The sequence below is a fragment of the Notechis scutatus genome, chromosome 5, assembly GCF_049901735.1.
Source record: "Notechis scutatus isolate UNSWTSFEM ecotype Mainland chromosome 5, rNotScu1.2, whole genome shotgun sequence".
NCBI lineage: Eukaryota > Metazoa > Chordata > Lepidosauria > Squamata > Elapidae > Notechis > Notechis scutatus.
The window spans coordinates 115,726,542-115,751,759 of record NC_142013.1 but is presented as its reverse complement, the minus strand read 5'-3'; the positions used below and the strand labels follow the sequence as shown (position 1 = coordinate 115,751,759).

At 46.6% G+C, this 25,218-nt stretch overlaps 1 protein-coding gene across 1 annotated transcript in view; it reads right to left on the bottom strand.

The window, feature by feature from the left end:
* Nucleotides 1-25,218, bottom strand: part of ASPNAT (aspartate N-acetyltransferase) — a 40,239-nt gene that overhangs the window by 14,498 nt on the left and 523 nt on the right. The window contains exon 2 of the mRNA XM_026687225.2: nucleotides 14,167-14,331. Within this exon, the coding sequence (XP_026543010.2) occupies nucleotides 14,167-14,331 (165 nt within the window). The remainder of the gene's footprint in view (nucleotides 1-14,166; nucleotides 14,332-25,218) is intronic.

The following is a 25,218-nucleotide window of genomic DNA, read 5'->3' as shown; positions in this document are numbered from 1 at the left end:
AGAAGGGACTGGAGAGAACTTCTCGGGAAGCCAGCCAGGGCCATTATCTGAACAGGAAGGCTCTGGAATGGTGGGGGCTCTGCCCTCCCCCCAAAAGAGACCGAGAAGGAAGGAGTGGGGAGGGGACAGGAGAAGCCCCAACCTCCATGGAGATGGATGGAGGTAAGGGGAGAGACCCACCCTCCCCTTCCTGGGAGGAGGAGGAGGAGGGGGGGGCGTTCTGACGTACTTAGAAGAAGAGCGGTAGGGAATGGGCAGCCCCAACCAAGGAGTGTTTGGCTTCAAAGGACGAGAAGGCCTCTCTGTTAGGTATAACATTGATACCAAATATGGTTTGGGTGAATAAATATATAAAACTTAGATATCATGGTTTAAGTGCTTATCACTTTAAGCACAATGCTGCAGGCAATTAGCCGATTAAGGGTGCAGTTAGAAGTTACAATATAAGGAAGCATTAGAAGCTGGAAAACCTACTGCGACTAACTGTGTCTTACTGCGACTAATTGTGAGTGCCTGTGACTGAACTGTTCCTGTCTGCTACTGTTTTGCTGATTTACTGCTGAATTCAACTGTTCTACTGTTTGAACTTCTTGCTGAATATCCAGCGTTTGTTTCTCTGGAGAGAGGCACCGGAGGAGGAGAAGATATCTTTATCGGCTGATAAAGATATTGCAAGGACTCTTAACTTGGACTGTAATAGTGAGTCTTACTGGATGGAAATATAGTGAATGACTATTGGACTGAATGACAATGCTTTAAACTCTAAATGGATTAAAAACTATTTAAACTACAAACAGTGTTTGTGTTCAGTGTGTGTATACTCTGGGGCCCTTCCACTCTCGTTTGGCTGCCTGGTTTGACTACTGCTGCAATACTCTGCTAGGGGTTAATCCACAAACACTAACATTGGTTATGGGCCCAGCAGCATAGTCTAACTAACCAGGATATAGCAGAGAGAGTTGGTGTGAGTTGCACATTACTGTAAAAACAAACTGTTTTAATTAGTTTAAAATAGTTAAAATATCTGAAGAGTAATGGCACAAGTAAATTTGTCACAACTGTCCATGATATCCAGGCTGGATGGAACAAACTATGTTCCATGGTCAATGAAATGTAGTTTACTTCTACGCAGAGAAGGTTTGTGGGACATTATAGCAAACCCACCAGATGTGAGTAGCTGGGATCATGCTGATGATGATGATAACGAAAAGTTACAAGACTTTAAACTGAAAAATGAGCAGGCTTTATGCATCATAGGACTGACTCTCTGTGATCAGCAGCTTGTCCATATTCGTGGAGAAGAAAATGCTGCAAACTGCTGGGAGAACCTCAGGAAGATTTATGTTCGGGACAGTGTAGGAGCACATATAAATCTTACACGGAAGCTTTTTCGAACGCATCTTCAGAGGAATGGAGATATGTTAGTTCATTTAAACTGTATGAAGAGCATTTTTCAAGATTTGCAAGAAAAAGAGCTTATATTTAATGAACTGCAACAAGTCTACATAATATTATCTTCATTAGATCAAAGCTATGATGACTATGTGACTTCGTTAGAGGTATTGCCAAAAGAAAGCCTCTCATTAACCGACATAACAGGCAGGCTACTAGAAGAAGCCAGAAGAAGGCGTGAGCGTGACGAGCTGAGAGAAGATAAGAAAGAAGAGAAATTATCATCAAAGCTTGAAAAAAACCAGCTTAGCAAAATACAGCACATGGAAGAAGAGAATTTATCTTCAACGGCATACACAATTAAAAAGTGTTTTAATTGTGGAGGCAGAGGACATTTGGCAAGATTCTGCAAAAAGAGAAAAAGCCAGAATGTAAAAAAAGCCAAAGAAAGCATTTGAACTAGCCATGTTTAGCAACTCTGATGTGAAGAATGATCTATGGGTGGTTGACAGTGGCGCATCCCACTGCATCACAAGAGATAAGACAAAATTTATAAAAATGTCTACAAGTTCTCAACATATATCACTTGCCAATGGCTGGAACCTGAAAGCGAAAGGTGAAGGTATTGCACATTGTCCGTGCATAAACCAGGATATAAAAATGTTGTATGTACCGCAACTAAAGTTTAATTTGCTTTCAGTAAGGGTATTAGATAAATTAGGTTATGTAATTACTTTTAAAGATAATAATTGCATAATTGAAAAAGATAACAAAAGGGTAACTGCAGCTTTAAATGGAACATTATATGTATTAGATAATAGTAAGAAAGGAGAGGCACATACTGTATTTAATAATATAAAACCTCATAATGAATGTATCCATTTATTGCATAGGCGTTTGGGGCATGTAAATTTTAAAATGCTAAAACGTACAGTTGAGTTATCTGAAGGAATAAGGTTAAAACCTTGTGATAAATATTTGCGTTGTAATGTTTGCTGTGAAGATAAGAGCAAAGTATTGCCTGCAAATAGGCTAAATGGTTTCAAAACAAAAGAACCTTTAGAAGTAGTATTTGCAGACATCATAGGTCCAAAGAAACCCAGTATGGGGGTGCTAGATATATACTGAGCATTATGGACCATTATTCTAGATATGGGTTTTGCTATTTAATGAAAAGCAAAACTGAAACATATCAACATTTTTTCAATTGGATTAGGTTTGCTAAAAGAAAGTCTAAACGACAACTGATAACCCTGGTGACAGATAATGGTACGGAATTTATTAATAACAAATTCCAGAACAGACTTAAGGTAGCTGGAATAGAGCATAAGAAGTCTGCTCCATACAGGCCAGAACATAACGCTTTTATTGAAAGAAGAGGCCAAACACTACAGGCAATGGTTAGAACAATGTTAAATGATTCTGGGTTACCTGATTCTTTGTGGGGGAGGCTACAATGTGTGCTAATAACATATTGAACAACGTTGTTAATACAACAACAGGTGAAATACCATTTACCAGGTGGCATGGCAGGAAACCTGACCTAAGTTACCTGCACACATTTGGTGCACCAGCATGGGTGCATATTCCTGCACAACTCAGAAAAAAAGGGCAACATAGAGCTAAACGATTTTTCTTCGTTGGTTATCAGGCAAACCATAGGGCATATAGATTTTGGGAGAAACGCACATCTAAAGTGTTTTGTAGTGCTAGTGCCCAACTTCTAGAATATGAAGGATGGGAGAAATTAGAACAGGATGCCAATAAAGATGTAATTATTGAATCCTATAGAAATCCCATTAGTTATCCCTGTAACTCTAAAAATAAAGTAAAGAGACAAATACAGGATGAAATAGTGCCCATAAAGGAAGAAACAGATTCAACAGCTGAACAGGATGAGGAAGATGAACAGGTAGTAGTTCAACAAAGTCCTCCTGTAAGCCCTGTAATTCCCAGAAGAACTACACGTGTATCTAGACCGCCTGATAGGTACCAGGCTAACACAGTGTGCCAGATTAATCAAGTTCCTAATTCTGTTGAAGAAATTAAAAAGTATCCTACTAAGGAAAAAGAAAGATGGTATGCAGCAATGAATAAGGAACTGAATTCATTAAGAGATATGAAAGTGTATGAAAATGCCAAATTACCTGTAGGTAAGAAATCCATTGGCTGCAAATGGATTTTTAAGGTAAAAACAGATAAAGATGGTAATTTAATCCATAAGGCAAGGTTAGTAGCCCAAGGTTTTAGGCAGAATGCTAATGACTACGATGAGGTGTTTGCACCTAGTCTTAAGGCAGCAACCTTGAGGGCAGCTTTAGTGTGGGCAGCTAGTAAAAAACTATATAGTTAACCATCTAGATGTGGAAACTGCTTACTTGCACGCCCCATTAAAACATACTATTTATATGAAAAACCTGTTGGTATTAAAAGTGAAAATAAGGATAATAATGATTGTTGGTTGTTAAAGAAAAGCCTCTATGGTCTTAAACAATCAGGCTATGAATGGAACCAGTATATTGTAAATGAACTTAACAATATAGGATTTAAAGCTGGTTTAGCCGATCCATGTTTGTTTAAGAGGGAGACAAATGGGAAAGTATCATTATTATTACTATTCACAGATGATATTGCTTTGATAACTGAAACTAATGATGAAGCTAATAAAATAATAGCATCATTAGGAAAGAGAATAAAGATCAAGCAATTAGGGGAGATAAAGAAGTATCTCGGTTTAAATATAAAGAAAACACGGAAAGGTTTTAAGATATCTCAGGAAAATAAGATAAGCAAATTGCTAAAAGATTACAAGATGGAGCTTTGTAAGCCAGCTAAGACTCCAATGAGTCAGGAGTTTAGCAACACTGATGAACAAAGCCCGGAATTTGATAAGGTGATTTATCAATCTTTAATTGGTAGTTTGAGTTATATTAGTAATTGGTCTAGACCAGATATTTCGTACTGTGTGAATCAGTTGGTTAGATTCAATTCTGCACCATGTGAAAGACACTGGAATGCAGCTAAGAGGATATTAAGATATCTTAAAAAGACAATGAATTATTCATTGTATTTAGAACCAAAGGGTGATTTAATTCTGAGTGCTTATGCAGATGCTAGCTTTGCATCAGAAAGAGACACTAGAAAGTCGACTTCAGGAACAGCCATAATGCTGGGTAAGACATTAATAGGCTGGAAGTCAATAAGACAACAGCATATAAGTTTGTCTATTATGGAGGCAGAATTCTCCTGTTTATCTCTGTTATGTACAGAATTAATAATGTATAAACAAATGTTAATTGATATAGGTATAACTGTGGATTATCCTATAATTATACATGAAGATAATCAGGCAGCAATTCAAATGGCCACAAATATTGAAGTAAAAACAAGGAGCAAGCATACAGATCTAAGATACCTAAACGTGAGACAATCTGTAAGAAGTAAGATGATTCAGCTAGAGTACTGTATGTCGGAGGACAATTTAGCTGATAATTTTACTAAAGCCCAAGGTGCCAGTAAGCACCAGGAGAGTTGTGAAAAATATGGGTTAGATTGTAAGGTATTATATATTTATTTCACCCAAAAGGGGAGTATGTTAGGTATAACATTGATACCAAATATGGTTTGGGTGAATAAATATATAAAACTTAGATATCATGGTTTAAGTGCTTATCACTTTAAGCACAATGCAGCAGGCAATTAGCCGATTAAGGGTGCAGTTAGAAGTTACAATATAAGGAAGCATTAGAAGCTGAAAACTTACTGTGTCTTACTGCGACTAACTGTGTCTTACTGCGACTAATTGTGAGTGCCTGTGACTGAACTGTTCCTGTCTGCTACTGTTTTGCTGATTTACTGCTGAATTCAACTGTTCTACTGTTTGAACTTCTTGCTGAATATCCAGCGTTTGTTTCTCTGGAGAGAGGCACCGGAGGAGGAGAAGATATCTTTATCGGCTGATAAAGATATTGCAAGGACTCTTAACTTGGACTGTAATAGTGAGTCTTACTGGATGGAAATATAGTGAATGACTATTGGACTGAATGACAATGCTTTAAACTCTAAATGGATTAAAAACTATTTAAACTACAAACAGTGTTTGTGTTCAGTGTGTGTATACTCTGGGGCCCTTCCACTCTCGTTTGGCTGCCTGGTTTGACTACTGCTGCAATACTCTGCTAGGGGTTAATCCACAAACACTAACACTCTCATCTTCCAAAAGGTAGAAAGACAGAAACTGCGCCTCCTTTTCACGGAGGACAATCCGATGGGGACACGGTCCAGTTCACCACCATCCTTGTCCAGCCACGCAAAGTTGAGCCTCTATCAGCAAGCAGAGCTGCCAGCGTAGGGTTGGCGATGGACGCTTGGCTCCTGCCCAAGAAGGCCGGCCTTCCCACGGGCAAAGGGCCATCGCCAAGGGCATCGCCAAGGGTGTTGGTGTGTGTGTGTGTGTGTGTCTCTCTCTCTCTCTCTGACCAATCCCTCCCCATTAAAACTGGGAGGGAGAAGGTGTCCCCAAACACCCGTTAGAGTTGACACATAGCTCGGGGGGGGGTCTCCAACCTTGGCAACGTTTGGACTTCAACTCCCAGAATCCCCAGCCAGCGCGTCTTAACATTGCTGAGGGGCCAGATGAGGATCAGCAGCAGAGACAGAACTCACAGCACCAGAACTCTCCAGGCCAGAGAAAAGAGGCATTTTTTTTAAGAATTCAGAGCCCACCCTTCCTTACTTCTCTTTCACCTCCGTTCTACATCTGATTGTTTTCTTCTCCTTGCTTTTCCTCTTCTCTGCTTGGCTCCTGCACTTCTCCATTTGAGTTTTCCTTCCTTCCTTCCTTCCTATTTGAATCTCCCTTCCTCCTTCTTATTCTTCCCTCCCTCCTTCCTTCCTTATTCTTCCCTCCCTCCTTCTTCTCTCCCTCCCTTTTCTTATTCCTCCCTCCCTCCTTATTCCTCCCTCCTGCCTTATTCTTCCCTCCTCCCTCCCTCCCTCCCTTCCTTATTCCTCCCTCCCTCCTTATTCCTCCCTCCTGCCTTATTCTTCCCTCCCTCCCTCCTTCTTCTCTCCCTCCCTTTTCTTATTCCTCCCTCCCTCCTGCCTTATTCTTCCCTCCCTCCTTCTTTATTCTTCCCTCCCTCCTTCCTTCCTTATTCCTCCCTCCCTCCTTCTTCCCTCCCTCCCTCCCTTCCTTATTCTTCCCTCCCTCCCTCCCTTTTCTTATTCCTCCCTCCTTCCTTATTCCTCCTCGCTTCTTCCCTCCCTCCCTCCCTCCCTTATTCTTCCCTCCCTCCCTCCTTCTCCCCTCCCTCCCTCCCTTTTCTTATTCCTCCCTCCCTCCTTATTCCTCCCTCCTGCCTTATTCTTCCCTCCCTCCCTCCCTCCCTTCCTTATTCCTCCCTCCCTCCTTATTCCTCCCTCCTGCCTTATTCTTCCCTCCCTCCCTCCTTCTTCTCTCCCTCCCTTTTCTTATTCCTCCCTCCCTCCTGCCTTATTCTTCCCTCCCTCCTTCTTTATTCTTCCCTCCCTCCTTCCTTCCTTATTCCTCCCTCCCTCCTTCTTCCCTCCCTCCCTCCCTCCCTTATTCTTCCCTCCCTCCCTCCCTTTTCTTATTCCTCCCTCCTTCCTTATTCCTCCCTCGCTTCTTCCCTCCCTCCCTCCCTCCCTTATTCTTCCCTCCCTCCCTCCTTCTCCCCTCCCTCCCTCCCTTTTCTTATTCCTCCCTCCCTCCTGCTTATTCTTCCCTCCCTCCCTCCCTCCCTCCCTCTCTTTCTTATTCCTCCCTCCCTCCTTTCCTTTTCCCACTTCTCCCATCCTACCGATTGATGCTCTCTGGTTTCTACTTCTGCTCCTTTCGTTTCTGGTGCCTGCTCTCGCCGTCAACCCCTCCCCGCTGCCTCTGCTCCCCTCCCTCTCTCGCCTGCTCCTGTCATCCCTCCCACTTCTCTGGCTTTGCACTGTGTTAAGCGCCCCCTCCCCCCAGGGAGGCTCCAGACCCTCCCCAGAGAGGCCTCTGTCGGGCAGGCATCCCAGAGAGCCCCTCACTTTCCTTTTTAACTCCCCCACCCCACCCCTCCCCTTCTGCCTGCCCCCTTTGCAAAAATCTCAGGATTCGCTTGAAGACGGTTATCAACTTCTCAACACTTCTGGTGGAGCACAAAAGTGCATGTTAAGACCCAGTTGTCTAAGTTGCGGTTTTAAAATAGTAATTGAAGTGTCTGATAATTTGCTGAAAACAACAACCTACACGCACCCATTGTGATAGGAACGTCTGCAGCAGCCGAGTTCAGTGCGCTCAGCTCAGTCCTCAACGGCCGGGAGGAAAGGTGGAGGCTGCGTTTGTGTGTCTGTGCGCCAAGGGACAGTGAGGCAGCTACACTTCCTTGCACCTGGGCATTTCTGCAGCCCCTGCTCCCAGCTCCTGCACGCCTGCTTGGCTTTGCCTAAGTAAACTGGGCCTTGAATGACCATGGACCCATTTAAAGACCGGCTCCTTTGGGCCCTGCCTGGCCCTCTGCACTCTGCAAACCGGCCACAGGGCCCACAGCCAGAGGTGCCAGGGCCTGTAGCTTGGCAACACCGTGTGTGCGTGTGTGTGTGTGTAGACTCCCCAGCCCTGATTTAGAGGGGGGGAATAGCACACTTCTTCCCTTTAGTCTAGCAACCAACAAGTCACGCTTCAGACTTAGCTTCCATTTGTTCCTCTTCCTAAATCAATTTAATGACCCAAATAATGACTCAGCGCTCCCTTTGCCTCGCACAGTGGAGGCTCACCTTGCAAGGTGAGCGCTCATCCCACCCAGGTATCGCTCAGTTACACGGACCCAGGCATGCACTTCAACGGATGCCCACATCGGGGATCTCACAGCATCCCCCTAAGTGGTCCCATCATTAAAATTTCACACCTGAGATTTTCCCCCCCTCTCGCATCCATCCTCTCAGCTCTTCTCCAAGGCACCCAAAGGCCAGAGAAGGAACCATGGATGGACGCTGATCAAGGAGAGATTCAGCCTGGAAATAAGGAGGAACTTTCAGACAGGGAGAAGAATCCACCCATGGAACAGGAGTTGCCTTCGGAAGTTATGAGAGCCCCAAGCACTGGAGGCTTTCAAGAAGAGATTGGGCTCCCATCTGTCAGAAATGGTGTAGGGTCTCCTGCTTGGGTAGGAGGGGTTGGACCAGATGACCTATAAAGTCCCTTCCAACTCTGATTATCTGTTATTTGTTAAATATGTAGCTTTGGGGATGATGATCTACAAACTCCTTCAGCTCAGCCTTCCAGGGCTACTAAAAGCTCAGCTTCGTAGAACTTGGCACAGCCAGGAGACCCGCCGAGCACGAGGCGGATGCCAAAGGCTTTGGGCTTCCAGGAGAATTTCCATCGCTGCAGGCCCTTCCCTTCGGCCAAGCTCTGGGAAAGCACCATTTTTTGGAGGGTGCTAAAATTAGGGAACCGGCAGCGTCCACCCAGGGACCCCCCTCCCACTTCTACAGGCAGGTCTCGACTGAAGAGCTAGAGGCCTACTGACCACGCAAAGCTGCAACTACCCGAGGAGTTCTTAGGATCCGGATCAGATGATCCAACAGCCTTTCCACCCCCCCCACCCCCCCGCTACCAGAACCCAATGATGGCTGTTTGCGATCACGTGACCACCACTGACAACCTATTTCCCTGAAACTGGGACGTACGGAAGTGTTTTTGTCCAAATTGGGCCACGGTGAATCACTCGTTCACACAGGCGTAAAATCGGATGAGGCCGCAGGAGCAAACCTGCTTTACCATCAGGTCCAACGGTTGTGCAATGCCAGGAAGTGGCAACTGTGAGGCACATGCTCCCTCGCGGCCAGCCCCATCCCTTCTGTGACCCCGCCAGGTGGGGGGGGGGGTTCCCGTCTGGAGCTGCACCCACTGACTGGCACCCTGTCCAGGCTGCCCACCTTCCCTCCACGGCTGCCTTCCTGGCTCCTTCCTCTTTTCTCCTCCTCCTCCTCCCCCCACCCTCTGTGGAAGAGGGCCAGAGCAGGTGTGTGTGTGTGTGTGTGTGTGTGTGTGTGTGTGTGTGTGTGAAGCATTGGTGCTATGAAGGGGGGGGGGGGCGCTTGTTGTTCCTTCTATTCTGCTGCTGCTGTTCCTGCTTCAATGGCAGCCCAGGGAAAGAACAGCCAACCTCGGTGGGGACTAGAAATGAACTTCACAAAGAGATCCAAGTCTGACAAAAGAGGGGAGAAAACCAAACCCCCCCTCCACCCCCTGCATGCCCTGAAAATGCCTTTGGCTCTCCGGCCATTCAAGGTAGAAAAACACAAAGAAGGAGGAGGAGAAAACCTCCGTTTATTTTCAAAGCCCGGCCTGTCCGTTCTCCCTGCGAAGCCTTTGGCAAAGACCTGGGCGCCTCACAAAGCCGCAGGCGGCATTTTCACAGGGTATTCTACAAAAAAACAACACCCCTCCCCCCCGGACGGCAAAGTCTGGGGACCCTCTGGAGTTACACAGCTAGTCCTCACTTCACGGCCACCCTTGAGCCCAAAATGTCTGTTGCTCAGCAAAGTGGCTGTTAAGTTAGCTTTACCCCATTTTACAACCTGTCTGCCCTAGTTGTTAAGTGAATCACTGCAATATTCAGTGAGCCTGGCTTTCCCTTTGACTTTATTTATTTACTTTATTTTATTTATTTATTTTTGTCAATTGCTTACAATATAATAGGTATAAGAATAAACGTAGTTATGAATACATGGATACATATAAGAAAAATAAAAGAATCAATAGGACAGGGATGGTAGGCACATTGGTGCGCTTATGCACGCACCCTACAGACCTCTTAGGAAAGGGGTGAAGTCAATAGTAGACAGTCTTAAGGTTAAAGTTTTTGGGGTTTGGGGAAGAAACCACAGAGTCAGGTAGAGGATTCCAGGCATTGACCCCTCTGTGGCTGAAGTCGTATTTCCTGCCATCAAGTTTGGTGCGATTAACCTTGAGTTTGTATCTATTGTGTGCTCTTGTGTTGTTATGGTTGAAGCTGAAGTATTCATTGACAGGTAGGACATTGCAATGTATGATTTTATATACCATACTTAGATCGGACCGAAGGCGGCGTAGTTCTAGGTTGTCTGGGTCTAGAATTTCGAGTCTGGTGGCATAAGGTATTCTGCAACGAGTAGAAGAGTGGAGAACTCTTCTTGTGAAATATTTCTGGACTTTCTCAACTGTGTTAATATCAGATACGTAATGTGGGTTCCAGACTGATGAGCTGTATTCGAGTATTGGTCTAGCAAATGTTTTGTATGCTCTAGTTATTAGTGTGATATTACCAGAGAAAAAGCTACGTAGGATTAGATTAACAAACTCTTAACACCTTTTTGGCTATGTAGTTACAGACTTTGCTCGACAGAAGGTCGCAAAAGCGGATTGAGTGATCCCTGGGACTCTGGGACTGTCATAAGGACCAGCCAGTTGCCAACAATTTGGATCATGTGACCTTGGGGAATGCCACAACAGCCCTAAGTGTGAAAAACAGTCATAACTCCCTTTTTTCAGTGTCATTGTAACTTTGAATGGTCACTAAATGAACCATTGCAAGTCGTAATGCTGGTTACAAAATCTTTATTGGAATAAGGTGCCATTTATAGAAGTTCCTGAATTTGCCCCAAATACTGGAAATGCCTTTCCACTGTTTCACAAGCAGCCACTCCTAACTTGTCTGGATGAAGTGCTGGTTGTTACTGCTGGCTAACAGAAGATTTTGCAATCACCCAGGCACAACAGTCTTATTTTGGTAAACCTCCACAACCTGAACAGATGCTTTCAAAGGCTTCCCTTCCACGGACCATTCAAAGCTTCCCGATAGCTGGGATGCGGAAGTATTTTTCTCTGAATCAGCAAAACAAATTTCACAAGCATATTAGCAGAGAGAATGGAGGAAGATCCTCAAAAGCCCACAAACAGCTGATCGGTTAAGCAACAAGCAAGAAATCTTCCGTAAGTGGCACAAAAGATCCGGTCCCCGTAAAACAGCGTCAGATCCACTGATTCCTCTCCACCCTTGTGGCCAACCCAAGGATCTCAGTGCAAACAACCAGAGATTCAATATAAATTGGAAAGCCAGGATTTTATTGCTCTGAAGGCTCCATGGAACCGTATTTTCTGGACTTCATTGGCAGCCAAAGCTTGAATTTCACTTCTGATAGGATTTATTTCCTAGTTAGCAATGAACATGATTTGTTTTGTGTGTTTATTTGAAGTTATTTCCTCCTGCTTCACCCCCACCCCACCCCACCCCGCCACCATCACATGAAGCACAAATGGCTTCCAGGATGATGGGAGGAATCTTGTAAACATACAAGATTGGAGTATTCCCAAGCACCAGCAGTCAATGAAGCCTCATCGTAACACACACACACCCCGGTTTGGGCTCCAGTGAGCACCCCCTCGTTTGGTCCTCACTTCAGGGAACTCTTGGCTCTTCCTCGCTCGGAAATCTTTAAAGGGGGACCTTGAAATCCCCCCTCCCATTGAGATGACCAGCTCTGACGTCCAAGCCCCCCAAAGGCAAAAATCTTTTCTCCAAACTCACGGGACGGGCGGGACTAGAAGGATGTTCTTCCTTGCCTGGAGACCTCCCACTAATTCAGGAGGGTCCTAGATTCTGTTGGTGTGCAACGCACCTTTACTAACACCCTTTCCCCCCCTGAGTAACCCTTGCTCTGAGGAGACGTGGAAGCCGCTTGAGTCACAACTGAGGCCTGGTACACTTTGCAAGAGAGCATCCCTCCCGCCCTCCCTCTCTGCCTCGGCCGCTGTGGGGAAGGAACTGCGTTGGACACGGATGGTCCGCAAACTGGAGCCACTCTCAGGAATCTAGAACCTTCCCTCCCTTCAGATCTTCTTTCAGGCACCCGAATAGTAACGATAAAACTCACATGTCCTAAACCAGGGCAGCTTTGTGCCAAACTGAAAGGCACAGTTTGTTCACCCGTCTCTACTCAAAATAGATTTAACTTATGCTTTGGTTCACAAGCCCCTTGAACAATATTCCTATGTTTCAAGCCGAAGGACAACACTATGCCGTCTTTGTTTCAAAGAGAGGAACCCTATATAGACAAAGAATCGATTAGCAGAACACTTTGGGAGTACACAAACCACTTCACAAATGGACCACGAGGAGAATCTGTATGCACACGGATCCCATAGAAATTGTTTACAAGGCAAAATACAGTATTGTGGTTAAGATGCTGGCTGAGAACCCAGAAGGTGGTCAGTTCTAGTCCCGCCTTAGCCATGAAAGCCACCTGGGTGACTTTGGGCCAGTCCTTCTCTCTCTCAGCCCAACCCACCTCACAGGGTTGTTGTTCTTGTTGTGGGGAAAACAGGAGGAGGAAGGAATATCAGGTATGTCTGCTGCTTTGAGTTATTGATAAAGTAATAAAGGTGGGATAAAAATCAAATAAATACATAAATATAAGTACCAAGCTTTCTATTTTGACAAGATTTTTAAAACACGCACACTCAGACCACACAAACACACTGCTCTCAATGAATTAGAGTGACAGGTCTGTTGTACAAATTTATCCATGTTGTCACAGAATAATAATTTTTGAGTCTAGGTGGTCCTGAGAAGGGTCAGGCAAGGCTGATCCTTGAGTAGGAGGTCAACTCCAAGTTCTAGGTTCCTCTAGCGTTGAGCAAAAGAGCTCCAAGGAAGGCAAGGACGGACAGCTCCTTCCGCCAATGGCAACCCAGCTCTTGCCAAGAGAGCCACGTGGGGCCCGTGTCATTACCAGGGACTGGACTCAGTTGGAGCCAGCCTTGCCTTCTCATGATACAAACACACCTTCCACGTATCCTGGATTCATAGGCCTTTTTTAAATACGGGGAAAACTATTTGTTCATTTTTTGTACAGGTACCAATAATACAATCTCTAAAGCATCCCCCAGAGTTTTGTTTTTGTTTCTTTGTTTTTGGCTACAATACTTAAGACATACAAGATTTTTTTTTTACAGAAAAGCCAAGTTAAAGTCCTATCAACTGGGTTGCCTGTCACATCAGAGCTTTAATCCAGGGAAAACAATGGGATTTGCTGAGATTCAGGTCTCAAGACTTCCACGTCAACCCGAGTAGCAGCATTTTAAAAAATGGCGGAACATTTTTCCTTTGTTTATATTTAGCAGTAAAGGGCCCAAGAAGCCAATAAGCACTACTATTGTCTAGACCAGGGGTCTCCAACCTTGGCAAATTTAGGTAATGGTAAAGGTTCCTCTCGCACATATGCGCTAGTTGTTTCTGGCTCCCGGGGGCTGGTGCTCATCTCCGTTTCAAAGCCGAAGAAGAGCCAGCACTGTCCGAAGACGTCTCTGTGGTCAGCACTAAATGCCTTCGAAGGTGCACGGAACACTGTTCCCTTCCCACCAAAGGGGTCCCTATTTTTCTACTTGCATTTTTTACATGCTTTCGAACTGCCAGGTTGGCAGAAGCTGGGACAAGGAACGGAAGCTCACTCCTTTACGCGGAGCGAGGGATTCAAACCGCCGAACTGCCGACCTTTCTGATTGACAAGCACAGCCCCTGAGCCACCATGTCCCATTTTGGCAACTTTAAACCTGGGGAATTCTGGGAGTTGAAGTCCTCCAGCTTTAAAGTTGCCAAGGTGGGAGACGGCTGGTCTAGACCAATGATGGGCCCTTCACCCATCAGGACAGGAGGGCAGGTGTGAGACCATTCCCCTTCACAAGCCACGGGGTGGTGGGTCAGTTCCTCGGTGGATTCCGTCACTCACCTGGGGATTTCATGTAATATTGCTCAATGTCCGACATGTCCGTGTTCAGGGCACACTCCAGATAGCTGAGGATAACTTTCCTGCTGAAGTAGTACCTCACCCCCATCAGGAAGACGGGCAAGCAACAGGTCACCAGCAAGGACTTGGTCACCACAAAGCAAATGACTATGGAGACAAGGAAGAGAAAGGAAGGAGGCCTGTCAGAAGACCACACTTAGGCAAGGGAAACCCAAAGGACACACACATAGACTGGGTGAAACCAGGCTCAATAGCAGGAACTATGAGACGGATCCTGGAGTCTTAGTGGACAACCAGCTAAATAGGAGCCAGCCGTGTGCAGCAGCTGCCAAAAAAGCCAGTGCAATCCTAAATTGTATTAACAGAGGGATACAATCGAGATCAAGGGAGGGACTAATACCACTCTATAAAGCCACACCTAGAGTACTACATCCAGTTCTGTTCACCACATTACAAAAAAGATATTGAGACTCTAGAAAGAATGCAGAGAAGAGCAACCAGGATGATGAGAGGACTAAAACATATGATGAACGGTTGCAGGAATTGGGCCTGGCTGGTCTAGGGAAGAGAAGGACCAGGGGAGACAGGAGAGCAGCCTTCCAATATTTCAGGGGCTGCCCCAGAGAGGAGGAGGGGATCATCCTGTTTTCCAAAGCACTTTTGAAGGCCAGACAAGGAATAATGGATGGAAACTGATCCAGGAGAGATTCAACCTGGAAATAAAGAGACACTTTCTGACAGTGGGAAGCTGTTCAACCCATGGAACAGAAGTTGTGGCAGCGTCATACTGGAGACTTTCAAGAAGAGACTGGACTGCCCTCTGTCAGAAATGGTGTAGGGTCTCCTGCTTGGGCATGGGGGGTTGGACTAGATGACCTACAAGGTCCCTTCCCGTTCTGACGATCTGTTACATCTGTTAAGAGAGAAGGCAGGGCTGATTCTGGCGGACAGACCCCAAAGTCCCAGGCACGACATGGTTCCTGCTGGCTGTGTGAAGGTGGCTGACGCCATACAGCCTCTATTCCTTTCTTCGGCCGATAAAAGGATTCCTCTAATAAACAGCTCCAGGCAGTCCTTGACCTACAACAGTTCATTTAGCGACTGTTCGATGTTATAATGGCACTGAAAAAAGGGACCGTTTTCCACACTTACGACCGTTTTGATCACGTGATCAAAATTCAGTCCCCCTATAGCCCCTGGTTCCTATTCATGACGGTCGCCGTGTCCCGGGGTGGCACGATCCCCTTTTGGGTCCTTCTGACAAGGAGAGTTCAGCCACTTAACGCCCGCAGGGACTCACTGAAGGACGGTGGCAAGAAAACCCCAAACGGAGCGAGACTGTTGTGAAGCGAGTTTTGCTTCATTCTGCAGCCTTCCTTGCCGTTGCTGTTAAGGGAGTCACTGCAGTCGTTAATTAGTCCAGGGTCTCCTGCTTGGGCTGGTCTAGAGGACCTCCAAAGTCCCTTCCATCTCTGTCCTATTCTATATTCCAGGTCGCAAAATGGGGCAAAACTCACTTAGCCAACGTCTCACTTAGCAACAGAAATTTGGGGCTGAGTTGTGGTCGAAAGTCAAGGGCTGCCTCTATTAAGAGGATCTGATTGCTCTTTAAAAAAAAAAACCCCGACCCAAACGCGCTTCCATGTTTGCAGCCAGCAGTGACACAGTGGCTCCCCTTGATCCGATCCACCTTCTCTCCCCCCACAGGCCCCCCCTCCTTCGCCCCTGCTCCCAGCTGGCTCTTCCCTTAAAAGGCCTGCTAAGGTTTCTACCTGGGTCAACTGCTGGAGTCTCTTGGCGCTGATGAGATCCGGTGCCATAAAGGGAGTCAAATAAAACTGACCTCTCCGGGTCGCAAAACGAAGCTTAGCATCCTCCAAAATAGAACCAGGACAAAACTCAGATTAACCTGCAACTCGGAATCCTGTTTCTTGGCATCTTAAGACTTGACTGCGCTGCATTCCTTTGTTAGGAGCATCAAAATCTTTAATATACAAGCCCGTCCCGAGTCCCTTTTTTTCAGTGCTGTTGTAACTTTGAATGCCCACTAAATGAACTGTAAGTCGAGGACCGCCTGCCCAGCATTTCTCCAGGCTGCTTCCCTGTCTCCCTCCATTCTATAAAAATTCTCCCGACTTTCATTCTGAAAGGTTTTCCACCCCATCAGTTAATGCCTTTCCTTGAACCCGAAGGCACAATTTTTCTATGTTGGATTCAAGATTTGTTGGTCGTCCAGAATATGCTTAACTAATGTGCATTAAAGTACAACTCCTACTTCTTGTAACTAAGAAATTGCTTCATAAATTACAGGAGCTTTTCCCCCCCCCCCCCACAACCACATGATATTTCTCAGCTGGTCTATATTCAGTGTGTGACTGAATGTGATGTAGATGTAACACAAAATCTAGCCAACACCCAGGATCCTTTCTTTTGTGTGTGTGCGATTGGTGCTAAGTCAAGACTTTTTGTCCAGGTGCAAAAGTTGCTTTGAATTTCCCTTGGTTAGACTGAGCCAACGGTCTGTTGCATTCCGCTACACGTGGTCCTCATTTAGCAACTACCTTACTTAGTGACAGTTTGTAGGGATAATGAGGACAAAAAGTCATTCTGCCACCAAACCTCCCACTTACAACCTTGGGAGGTCTGTAAAGGAAGAAAAGCTGAAGTGGTTTCCTTTAGCGACCACTTTGCTTAACCACTGAGTGGCTAGTTCCTGGGACGGTTGCTAAGCAAGGACTAGTGGGCCAGGTTTTGAGTTATACTTCTGAAAATTTGGTCACCTTTCCTAAAGAATAATAGTTTTACCTGCAAATCTAGGAGAGGTTGCTAATTCCCAAGAATGAATCTGAATATTATGACTGCACTTATGCCATGTATTTTTTTTTTTAAAAAAGAAATATTGATTTTGCACACACAGGGATCCTGTGGAGATGCATATTTTCTATCAACACCACCCCCCTACAAATCACAAAACTCCAAAGAAACAACAAAGCACCTCAAAGTCAAGACTACACCGTAGCCATTTAAAAAACCTGTAATCACAGCCAATTATACGTCCTCGGTTATAATTAACTTTAGCCTTTGTTTCACTAAGAAAAAGCCCCTTTTCCTCAAAACCAACCAATCTGAAGGCTGCTCCTGGGATATAAGAGGAGAGAAAAATTGGAACCCACCCAAGATAGCAACACAGGGGGGAAAAGATACTGCGACATAAAGGTAGCTAAGGTAATTTCTTCAGAACAGAATATATAGAACTGGGCAACCAAGCAAAAGCCCATTGAGATGAGTAATTAATGGCTGTGAAAAGAACAGGGGAAAAACCGTGTAAATCTTTGGGAAGATCAAAAAAATGGGATACCTGGGAATGTCCCTTTTCATTTGGGGGAACCTTTCCGGAAGGATTCTCCCCCAGACCTCCGTCAATGGGCAGGACTGCCATTTGTCAGAAATGGTGTAGGGCCTCCCGCTTGGGCGGGGGGTGGACTAGAGGACCTACAAGGTCCCTTCCAACTCTGATGGTCTGTTATCGGGGAGAGAAGGAGATGATCCTTCAGGTATGGTGTCCTGATGGGATCCTATGAGAGGGACAAGCAGTCGGACCACTTAATGTCACTCACAGGGTGTTCGATGCTTCCACAAACGGGACCCAGCCCCGTCCCTGGCTGGCTCCACTGGTGGCAGGTGCAGTTTCTGAGGGGCACCTCGGGCACCCCTCGGTCTCCAGGGAAGGTTCCACTTGAGCTTCCCTGACAGGGGACCCTGCAGCCTCCGCCGGAAGGGCCCTCAAGGTGGGCAACTGACACGGAACAGCCTGGCCTGCTAGACGGTCGGGAAGCCCCTCCTGCGCTTTAGCCCCAGCCTCCTCCATTATGGTGTCAATCCATAAATTGGGTTCCTGTCCCCGGGGACAAATGTCCTCCCAAGTGACATTCCTGCGAAGAGGGTTGCCACATCTGCCCACGGTCCTCTCATCTGTAGATGAATCCCACCAGATCTTCTGACCATTCCTCAGAAAGCTGAGCTTCCATTGAACAGAACTGGAAGGGACCTTGGAGGTCTTCTAGTCCAGCCCCCCCCAAGCAGGAGACCCCATACCGTTTCAGACAAATGACTGTCCAGTCTCTTCTAAAGAACCTCCTGTGAAGAAGCACCCAGGACCTCTGGTGGCCAGCTGTTCCACTGGTTAATTGTCCCCACCGTTAGGATGTTTCTCCTTAATTCCAGGTTGCTTCTCTCCTGGATTGTTTGCCATCCTTTGCCCTTCGGTGCTTTGGGAAATAAGTTGACCCCCTCCTGTTTGTGGCAGCCCCTAAACGCTGGGAGGCTTCCAGACTCTGCAGCATCCGGATAACCTTCCTCTACCTCCGTCCACGCTTGTCCTTGTCCTGTTTGGATGGACTCCAGTTGGAGTCTGACCAGAGAAGGCTAGATAAGGTCTCCCTGTGATCAAGGCAGCCTGCTCCTGTGTACGTAGCCATAAGCCCAGGGTAGGAATCTGACAGTTTTATCTTCACATCTCCTATGGTCCACAAGCCATCCAGACCTCTTTGAAATGCCTCCCACACCCGACACTCGAGCCTGGCTTCCCCCTGGTCAGAATGTCACATTTCTTTTTTCTTTGATAACAGATAATCAGAGTTGGAAGGGACTTTATAGGTCACCCCCTGCCCAAGTGGGAGACCCTACTACACCGTTTCTGACAGAAGGGAGTCCAATCTCTTTTTGAAAGTCTCAAGTGATGAAGCTCCCACAACTTCTGAAGGCAACTCCTGTTCCATCGGTTGATTGTTCTCACTGTCAAAAAGTTCCTCCTTAGTTCCAGGTTGAATTTCTCCTTGGTCAGTTTCCATCCATTATTCCTTGTCTGGCCTTCAGGTGCTTTCAAAAATAGCTTGACCCCCTTCCTCCTCTCTGGGGCAGCCCCTCAAATATTGGAAGATGCTCTCCTGTCTCCCGTGGTCCTTCTCTTCCCTAGACCAGCCAGGCCCAGTTCCTGCAACCGTTCATCCTATTTTTAGCCTCCCGTCCCCTCATCCTCTTGGTTGCTTTTCTCTGTTCTTTTTCTAGGGTCTCAACCTTTTTTTTATAATGTGGTGACCAAAACTGGATGCAGGATTCTAGTCCTGCATCCAATACTCATCCTATCTATTTCAGCCTCTTGTTCCATCCTGCCCAGATCTTCTTCAATCTTCTTCCTGTAAAGTCTTAGCTCCTCTTTCAACACTGTGTTATCTGCAAACTTTTCTGAAGCCACCCCCTCGATTTCCACATGCAAGTCATTAATGAAAATGTTGGACCAAGCAGGCGAAGAAGGACAGAATCCGATGGCGCTCCATGTCATATTTCTCCCCCCCAACGATTTCCTGGCAATGGATCCATTCTGGCTCCTGTTCTTCCCAGCACACTTCTCCAAGCATCCACAGGCCTGCTGCTTGATAATCTGTTCAAAGTTCTTGCCCAAGAAGACCAACAGGAAGGAGGTGCCAGGTTCCTTCTATACCTTCTCCTTTGGAAGATGGGAAGGGCATTTGCTCTCTGCCTTCCTCCGTGGGCCTCCCCAGCCCTCCAGAAGTTTCTGAAGATTGCTGAAGGTATTCCACGAATCGCCTCTGTTTCTTCAGCAGTTGAGGATATAACCCACCTGGGCCAGGAGACTTGAATTCATTTAAACCAGCTACATCCTTCTTGCCTTCTCCTTGCCTGTCCAAAGCTGTCGTCCCTTCCTTTCCCCCCTGGAAGATCCGAGTTAGAATTTTTCACCATTACCCTTTAATCTTCACTATTCTCTCTTTGGCTTTTTGTTATTTTTGCATCTCTGGCAAATCTCAAATCTCATTCTGAGCTTTACCCTTTCTCCCTCCCTCCCTCCCTCCCTCCATTCCTTCCTTCCTTCCTTCCCTTCCTCCCATCCATCCATCCACCAATGTCCCTATATAGCACCGCCCACCCCAATCTTTCTGGATCCTCCTTCCACATTTCCCTGGCCACATCAATACATTATCAAAATTAATTATGAGAAATTAGTTCAGTACGCCCAGAAATACTTCAGTCATGAATTATTCCAAGTCTGCAGAAACATTTAGGCCAAATAGAATTTTAAAAAAAATTGATCGGCAGTCAGACTATCCTGGCAATGGCTCATTGTCCCTCATTCCAGCTGAGTTTTAGTTACTACCTGGAGGTCCCCAGCATCTCCACCTACCAACCACGGTCTAAGGGCCAGTCTTGACAAGGTGGGCTACCCCTTAATCCCAAAGCTGGCCTAGCCTGCTCAGACGGGCACTGTAGCGCCCCAGGCGGCCTCAATAGGTTCCCATCAGGAATCCCGAGGCTGGCTGGACACGGCTGGGAGTGGCGGCTTCCTTAACTCAACTGGGTCTACAGAGCAACAAACTGCAAGATGGAAGAGAGGAATCTGGGCATCTTTACTGGCACGGAAAGAGAGAAGATCAGAGCAAGAAAGCAGATTTTCTTCCAGAAAAAGACCCAAACAGAAAAAAAAGGAGAACCGGATGCAACCCGGTCAACAGAAAGAATCCACAAGCCCAATTCAGCTCGGACTTTAAAATAGCAGAAGCAGAACCACTGAATAAAGGGATCAGTTACAGAGCAACGACGGGGATCAGGACCAGGTTCACAGCTCCACCTCAGCTGAGAAACAGCGAATGTGGACTCCAGGCTGCTTTGATGGGGGCCGTTTCCCCCCTCAAGCTCTGAGGCCTCCATCTTATGCCAGCCCAACCCACCTCCGGCCACGGGGAGGGCAGGCTTGGGAGGCCCGGGCCTGAGGAAAGCAGGAGAGCTTTCATTCCTGGCCAAAGCACTGAAACTTCAGTCAAGCTGGGTGTCCTTTCATGCTCGAGTTGTGGCATCGCAGGCAAAGTGCGCAAGGAGCAGCGAAACACAGCCCACAGCCCTTGCCGGCAGCCCCGCCATCTCCACCCCCCAAGGGGGAAGCAGATCGTGGGACCAGGGCCGGCTCATCCTTCAGCCCTCGGAGCATTTCGACCAAGCAAGCGATGGGAGGCCTGAGGGACGGGCGTGGTCCAAAGGCCGGCAGCATCGAGAGCTCCGAAGGGCCAGACTGGACTCCTTCTCTTTCTCTCCCACTCGGCTCAACTCAACGCCATCCGTTAAAGGGAAACCCGGCCAGATTCCGGACTGATGAAAAGGCGAATTTCCTTACCCAAAATACTGTTAAATGCCACCAGAGGCCACACACTAGATGCCAAGTGCAGGCAATCCTCGACTTATCACCACAACTGAGTCCAAAATTTATGTTACTAAGTGAGACAATTGTTAAATGAACGACTGCAGTTGCTATGTTAGTCACACGGTCGTTAAATGAGTCGGGCTTCCCCCAGGACTTGGCTCGTCGGACGGTCGCAAAAGAGGATCACCTGACCCCGGGAACTCTGCCATCATCGTAAATACGAGTCAGTTGCCAAGCACCTGAATTTTGATCACCTGGCCGAGGGGGAGGCTGCAACGGCCGTAAGAGTGAAAACTGGTCCTAGGTCACCTTTTTCAGGGCCGTTGCAACTTTTGTAAGTCAAGGACTACCTCTAACTGGTTAAATTTCTGGAGCTTTCAGATGTCAGGGCCTGAATCACAACCAGGATCCCGTGAAAGAGGCAGTCAGGCATAGTGGCTAAAGAGCTGGCTACGAAATCCAGATTGAAACTGGGTCACCAATGGAGACCGACTGGATGATTTCAGATAAATCGCAAGATCTCAGCCTCAACTACTTCACAGAAACTGGTATGTGAATTTTTAAAAAATAGATTTTACCATCTTGAGCTCCTGCAGGACAATCTAAACCAATAAATGAACTTTGCCCCCTAAATGTATCTGACTGGCCATTGGTAACACAAAACGTTGGATAATATGGGTTTTTGCCTTCATTCGTTCTCCTCCTTTCTTATTCCCCTTACAGTAAACTAAGTAACCAAGGCATTTTTTAAAAAAAATTAAACTCTGCCTAAAAGCAAAATATTCCTTAAATCAAAATAATCTTAAAGAAGAGTTTCTCAACCTCAGTAACTTTAATGGACTTCAACTCCCAGAATTCCTCAGCCAGCTGCGTTAAAGTATTCGATTTACAGTCAAAAAACCCAAAGTCATTAAAATATTTGAAACTGGTACGTCATCACGCTACAGTAGCAAAACTAAAACTTCCCTCTCTAAATCGATTGGTCTCATTGTCTTCTGTTTCACTCAAAAATCCTATTTTTCCTGGTAATGCAGAAAACCTTTTTCCCCCCTGTAATCTTCATTTACGTATTCTTCAGCTTTTTTTTCACTGCATCATGCTTGTCTGCATTTCTCACTGCTTCTACGTATGTCTGTATAATACATCCCCGCCCTTTCAAAAATGCCAATGCTCATTGGGAGTTCCTTTTCTAAAAAGCCTCAATCATTCCTTGACTATCAAAACAGGCATATATACATGCAGACGGTGGAGAAAGTTGGCACCAATGATATTTGGTATTAAGAAACTGATCAAAATAAAATTCTGAAACTGCCAACCATGCAGCCCATTGCAAACATCCATCAGAAGGAACCCTGGTTATTTTCCTTGCAATAAACTCTGCAAAACCGGCCGTTATACGCCAACATCCTTTTTAACAACCAAGCCTAGACAGACACCATGTGCTCATTCTGCTGCATCATTGCCACACAGTAGCTGGTTAAATAAGCTGCAAGCCACATTTGGGCAGATTCATTATTAAACTTGCTCCGTTTGCCATGACAAAAATTCAGTGAACTTCCAAAGGTTGGTTCATTCAGCTTTATAATGTTAAATTTATCCCTGATTAGTTTTTAAGCCTGTCTCTTTAGTGGCTGTCGAGCCCCTTTCTATCTCGCCTGATCAGGTTAAATTTTGTAAAGAAAAGGGGCGCCGTGTAAAGCAGAAGCATCTGCTTGTGAGGAACACTGCAAGGTGGACTAATTCAGGGGGAAATTATTTGTATAATCATTTATTACAAGGGGCTTGTTTGCTACCTGCTTCCATATACTCCAGGTGGTTTACGGTAGTTGAAATGGCAATAGCAGAACCACAAAATTCAAGCAGCCACAACAGGACAATGTTCCATTCAAATCAAAAAGAGAAAATGTTGTCCTATTCCACCTGAAGTCTCCAGGACAGTATTTAGAAATCCTGAGGAGGAGGAGATAAAAGCATTAATGAAATGCCTTCCTTGCAAACTGATTAGTGAAAGTCCAGCTCCGAATTAGAGTGGCCACGCAGCAGCTGTAGCCGAAACTTCATGAGACCTTCTTAGCCAAACAGCCTCTGGGGTGCCTCATAGTTGCTTGGCTTGCCGGTTGATTTGAAGAGGAGGAAGGAAGGCAGAGCCGACCATCAAAACAGAGACTCTGCTGAGGGAAAATCCAAGAACACCCTTCTCAAGAACCCTGAGGTGAAAACGAGCCAGAAAACCGGTCCCTCTTCCAACAAAAACCTTCCCAAACATAATTTCTCACAGGAGCAGTGTGAAATGACACTGAATTCCAAGACACTTATTGGAAATAGAGAATTTTTTTCCTTTATCCTGCTCATCCATGAATTCTGCCTCCGATCAACCTCTTTTTCCAAGACCCTTTACAACCATTTAATTTAGTGACCATCCCAACTAGGGCGTCTATGTTAGTGATGAAAAAGAAAACTTGGATTCTGGCTGATAAGCAGATCTGTTGCTTAGTGATTTTTATCCTTGGCCCCACGGTAGGCTTCACTTCCTACGGCTACAACCAAAAGCATGAAGGCTCCACGTGGCTCTTTTGATCACCAACGCAAACATCTTCTGGACATGCCCGGACCTTTCGTAGGATTAGCACGGGGGAAGTGATTTCCCCAGAAGAGCTGAGGAGAGCTCCAAAGCCGTTGCATGGAAGCTTCGTGGAGCTTTGGCTCCTTCCTTCCTTCCTTCCCTGGTGGAATCCATCTTAACACGCTTCATAAAACCTTCTGAAAACTGTAATAGGCTATATCACCAAGTCCTTTAAACAGTTCAGTCCCTTGTGCTAAGGTTACAAAAAGAATTCAGGGCAATATTGGAGAGTTCTGGCTGCCTCCTTCAAATATCATTTACTTCAGAACAAACTCCCTGGAATACTACATGCCCTTCTCAAGGGATTCCTTCCCTTGTCAGTTTGCAAGCTTTGTTGCTTAAGGAAATGAAAGTAAAAAAGTTCATTTTTCATTTCTTTTCCTTTTCTTGAAATGTAAGACATGTGCCAAAACTCTTCTACATACCCCTACGTAATTTATTTGTTACTCGTTTGCAGAACACACTGAACATTGTCCTGAATGGTAAGATTAAGGTAATAAAATAGTAAATAAAGTAATAAAACCAAACGAAATCACCTTCTGGGCTTTTTGAAGTTCAAAGACTTTAGCGAAATGTCCATGCGGCCCTGAAGTAGCACACAGGTGATGCCCTGAATCAACAAAGCCTACCAGCCACATACAATTGGTAACCATGAACCACCTGTCCCTGCCCATGAAGCCTCGCCCTGGAGGCTGCAGAGCCCGGCCACTTCCCCAGGGGTTGGACTTCAAGGCCCAGAATTCCCAGCCGGTCCCGGGGATGCCCCGACGGGCGGCTGAGGTGCAGCCACCCGACGGCCAATCGGGCAGATGGAGCGCCTGCAGGCGCCGCCCGGCCGCTGTCCAGGGTGCTGAGCGCAGCGGCTCCTCGCCCGCCTCTCCTCGGGGAAGGCCCGAAAGCCCCGCTCCCCCGGGCCCCCCGCTCCCGGCCCCGTCCCCGGCTCCAGCGGCCTCCTCGGCCAGCACGTGGCGCCCCGCCGGCCGGCTCCGCCTCCCAGCCCCCGCCCGGCCCGGCCGACGCTCCGGAGCGCGCCCGCTGCAATGCGAAGGGCGCTCCCGCTGGCCCGGGGCCTCGGCGGGAGCCTGGGCTGCAGAGGCGGCCCCGCCGGCGGCTCCCCAGGCCACCGGCGGCTCGGCGGGGCTTCCCGGGCTCGCCCAGCGGCCGAGGCGGCCCCGGCGGCAGCCCAGCGCGTGGCCTT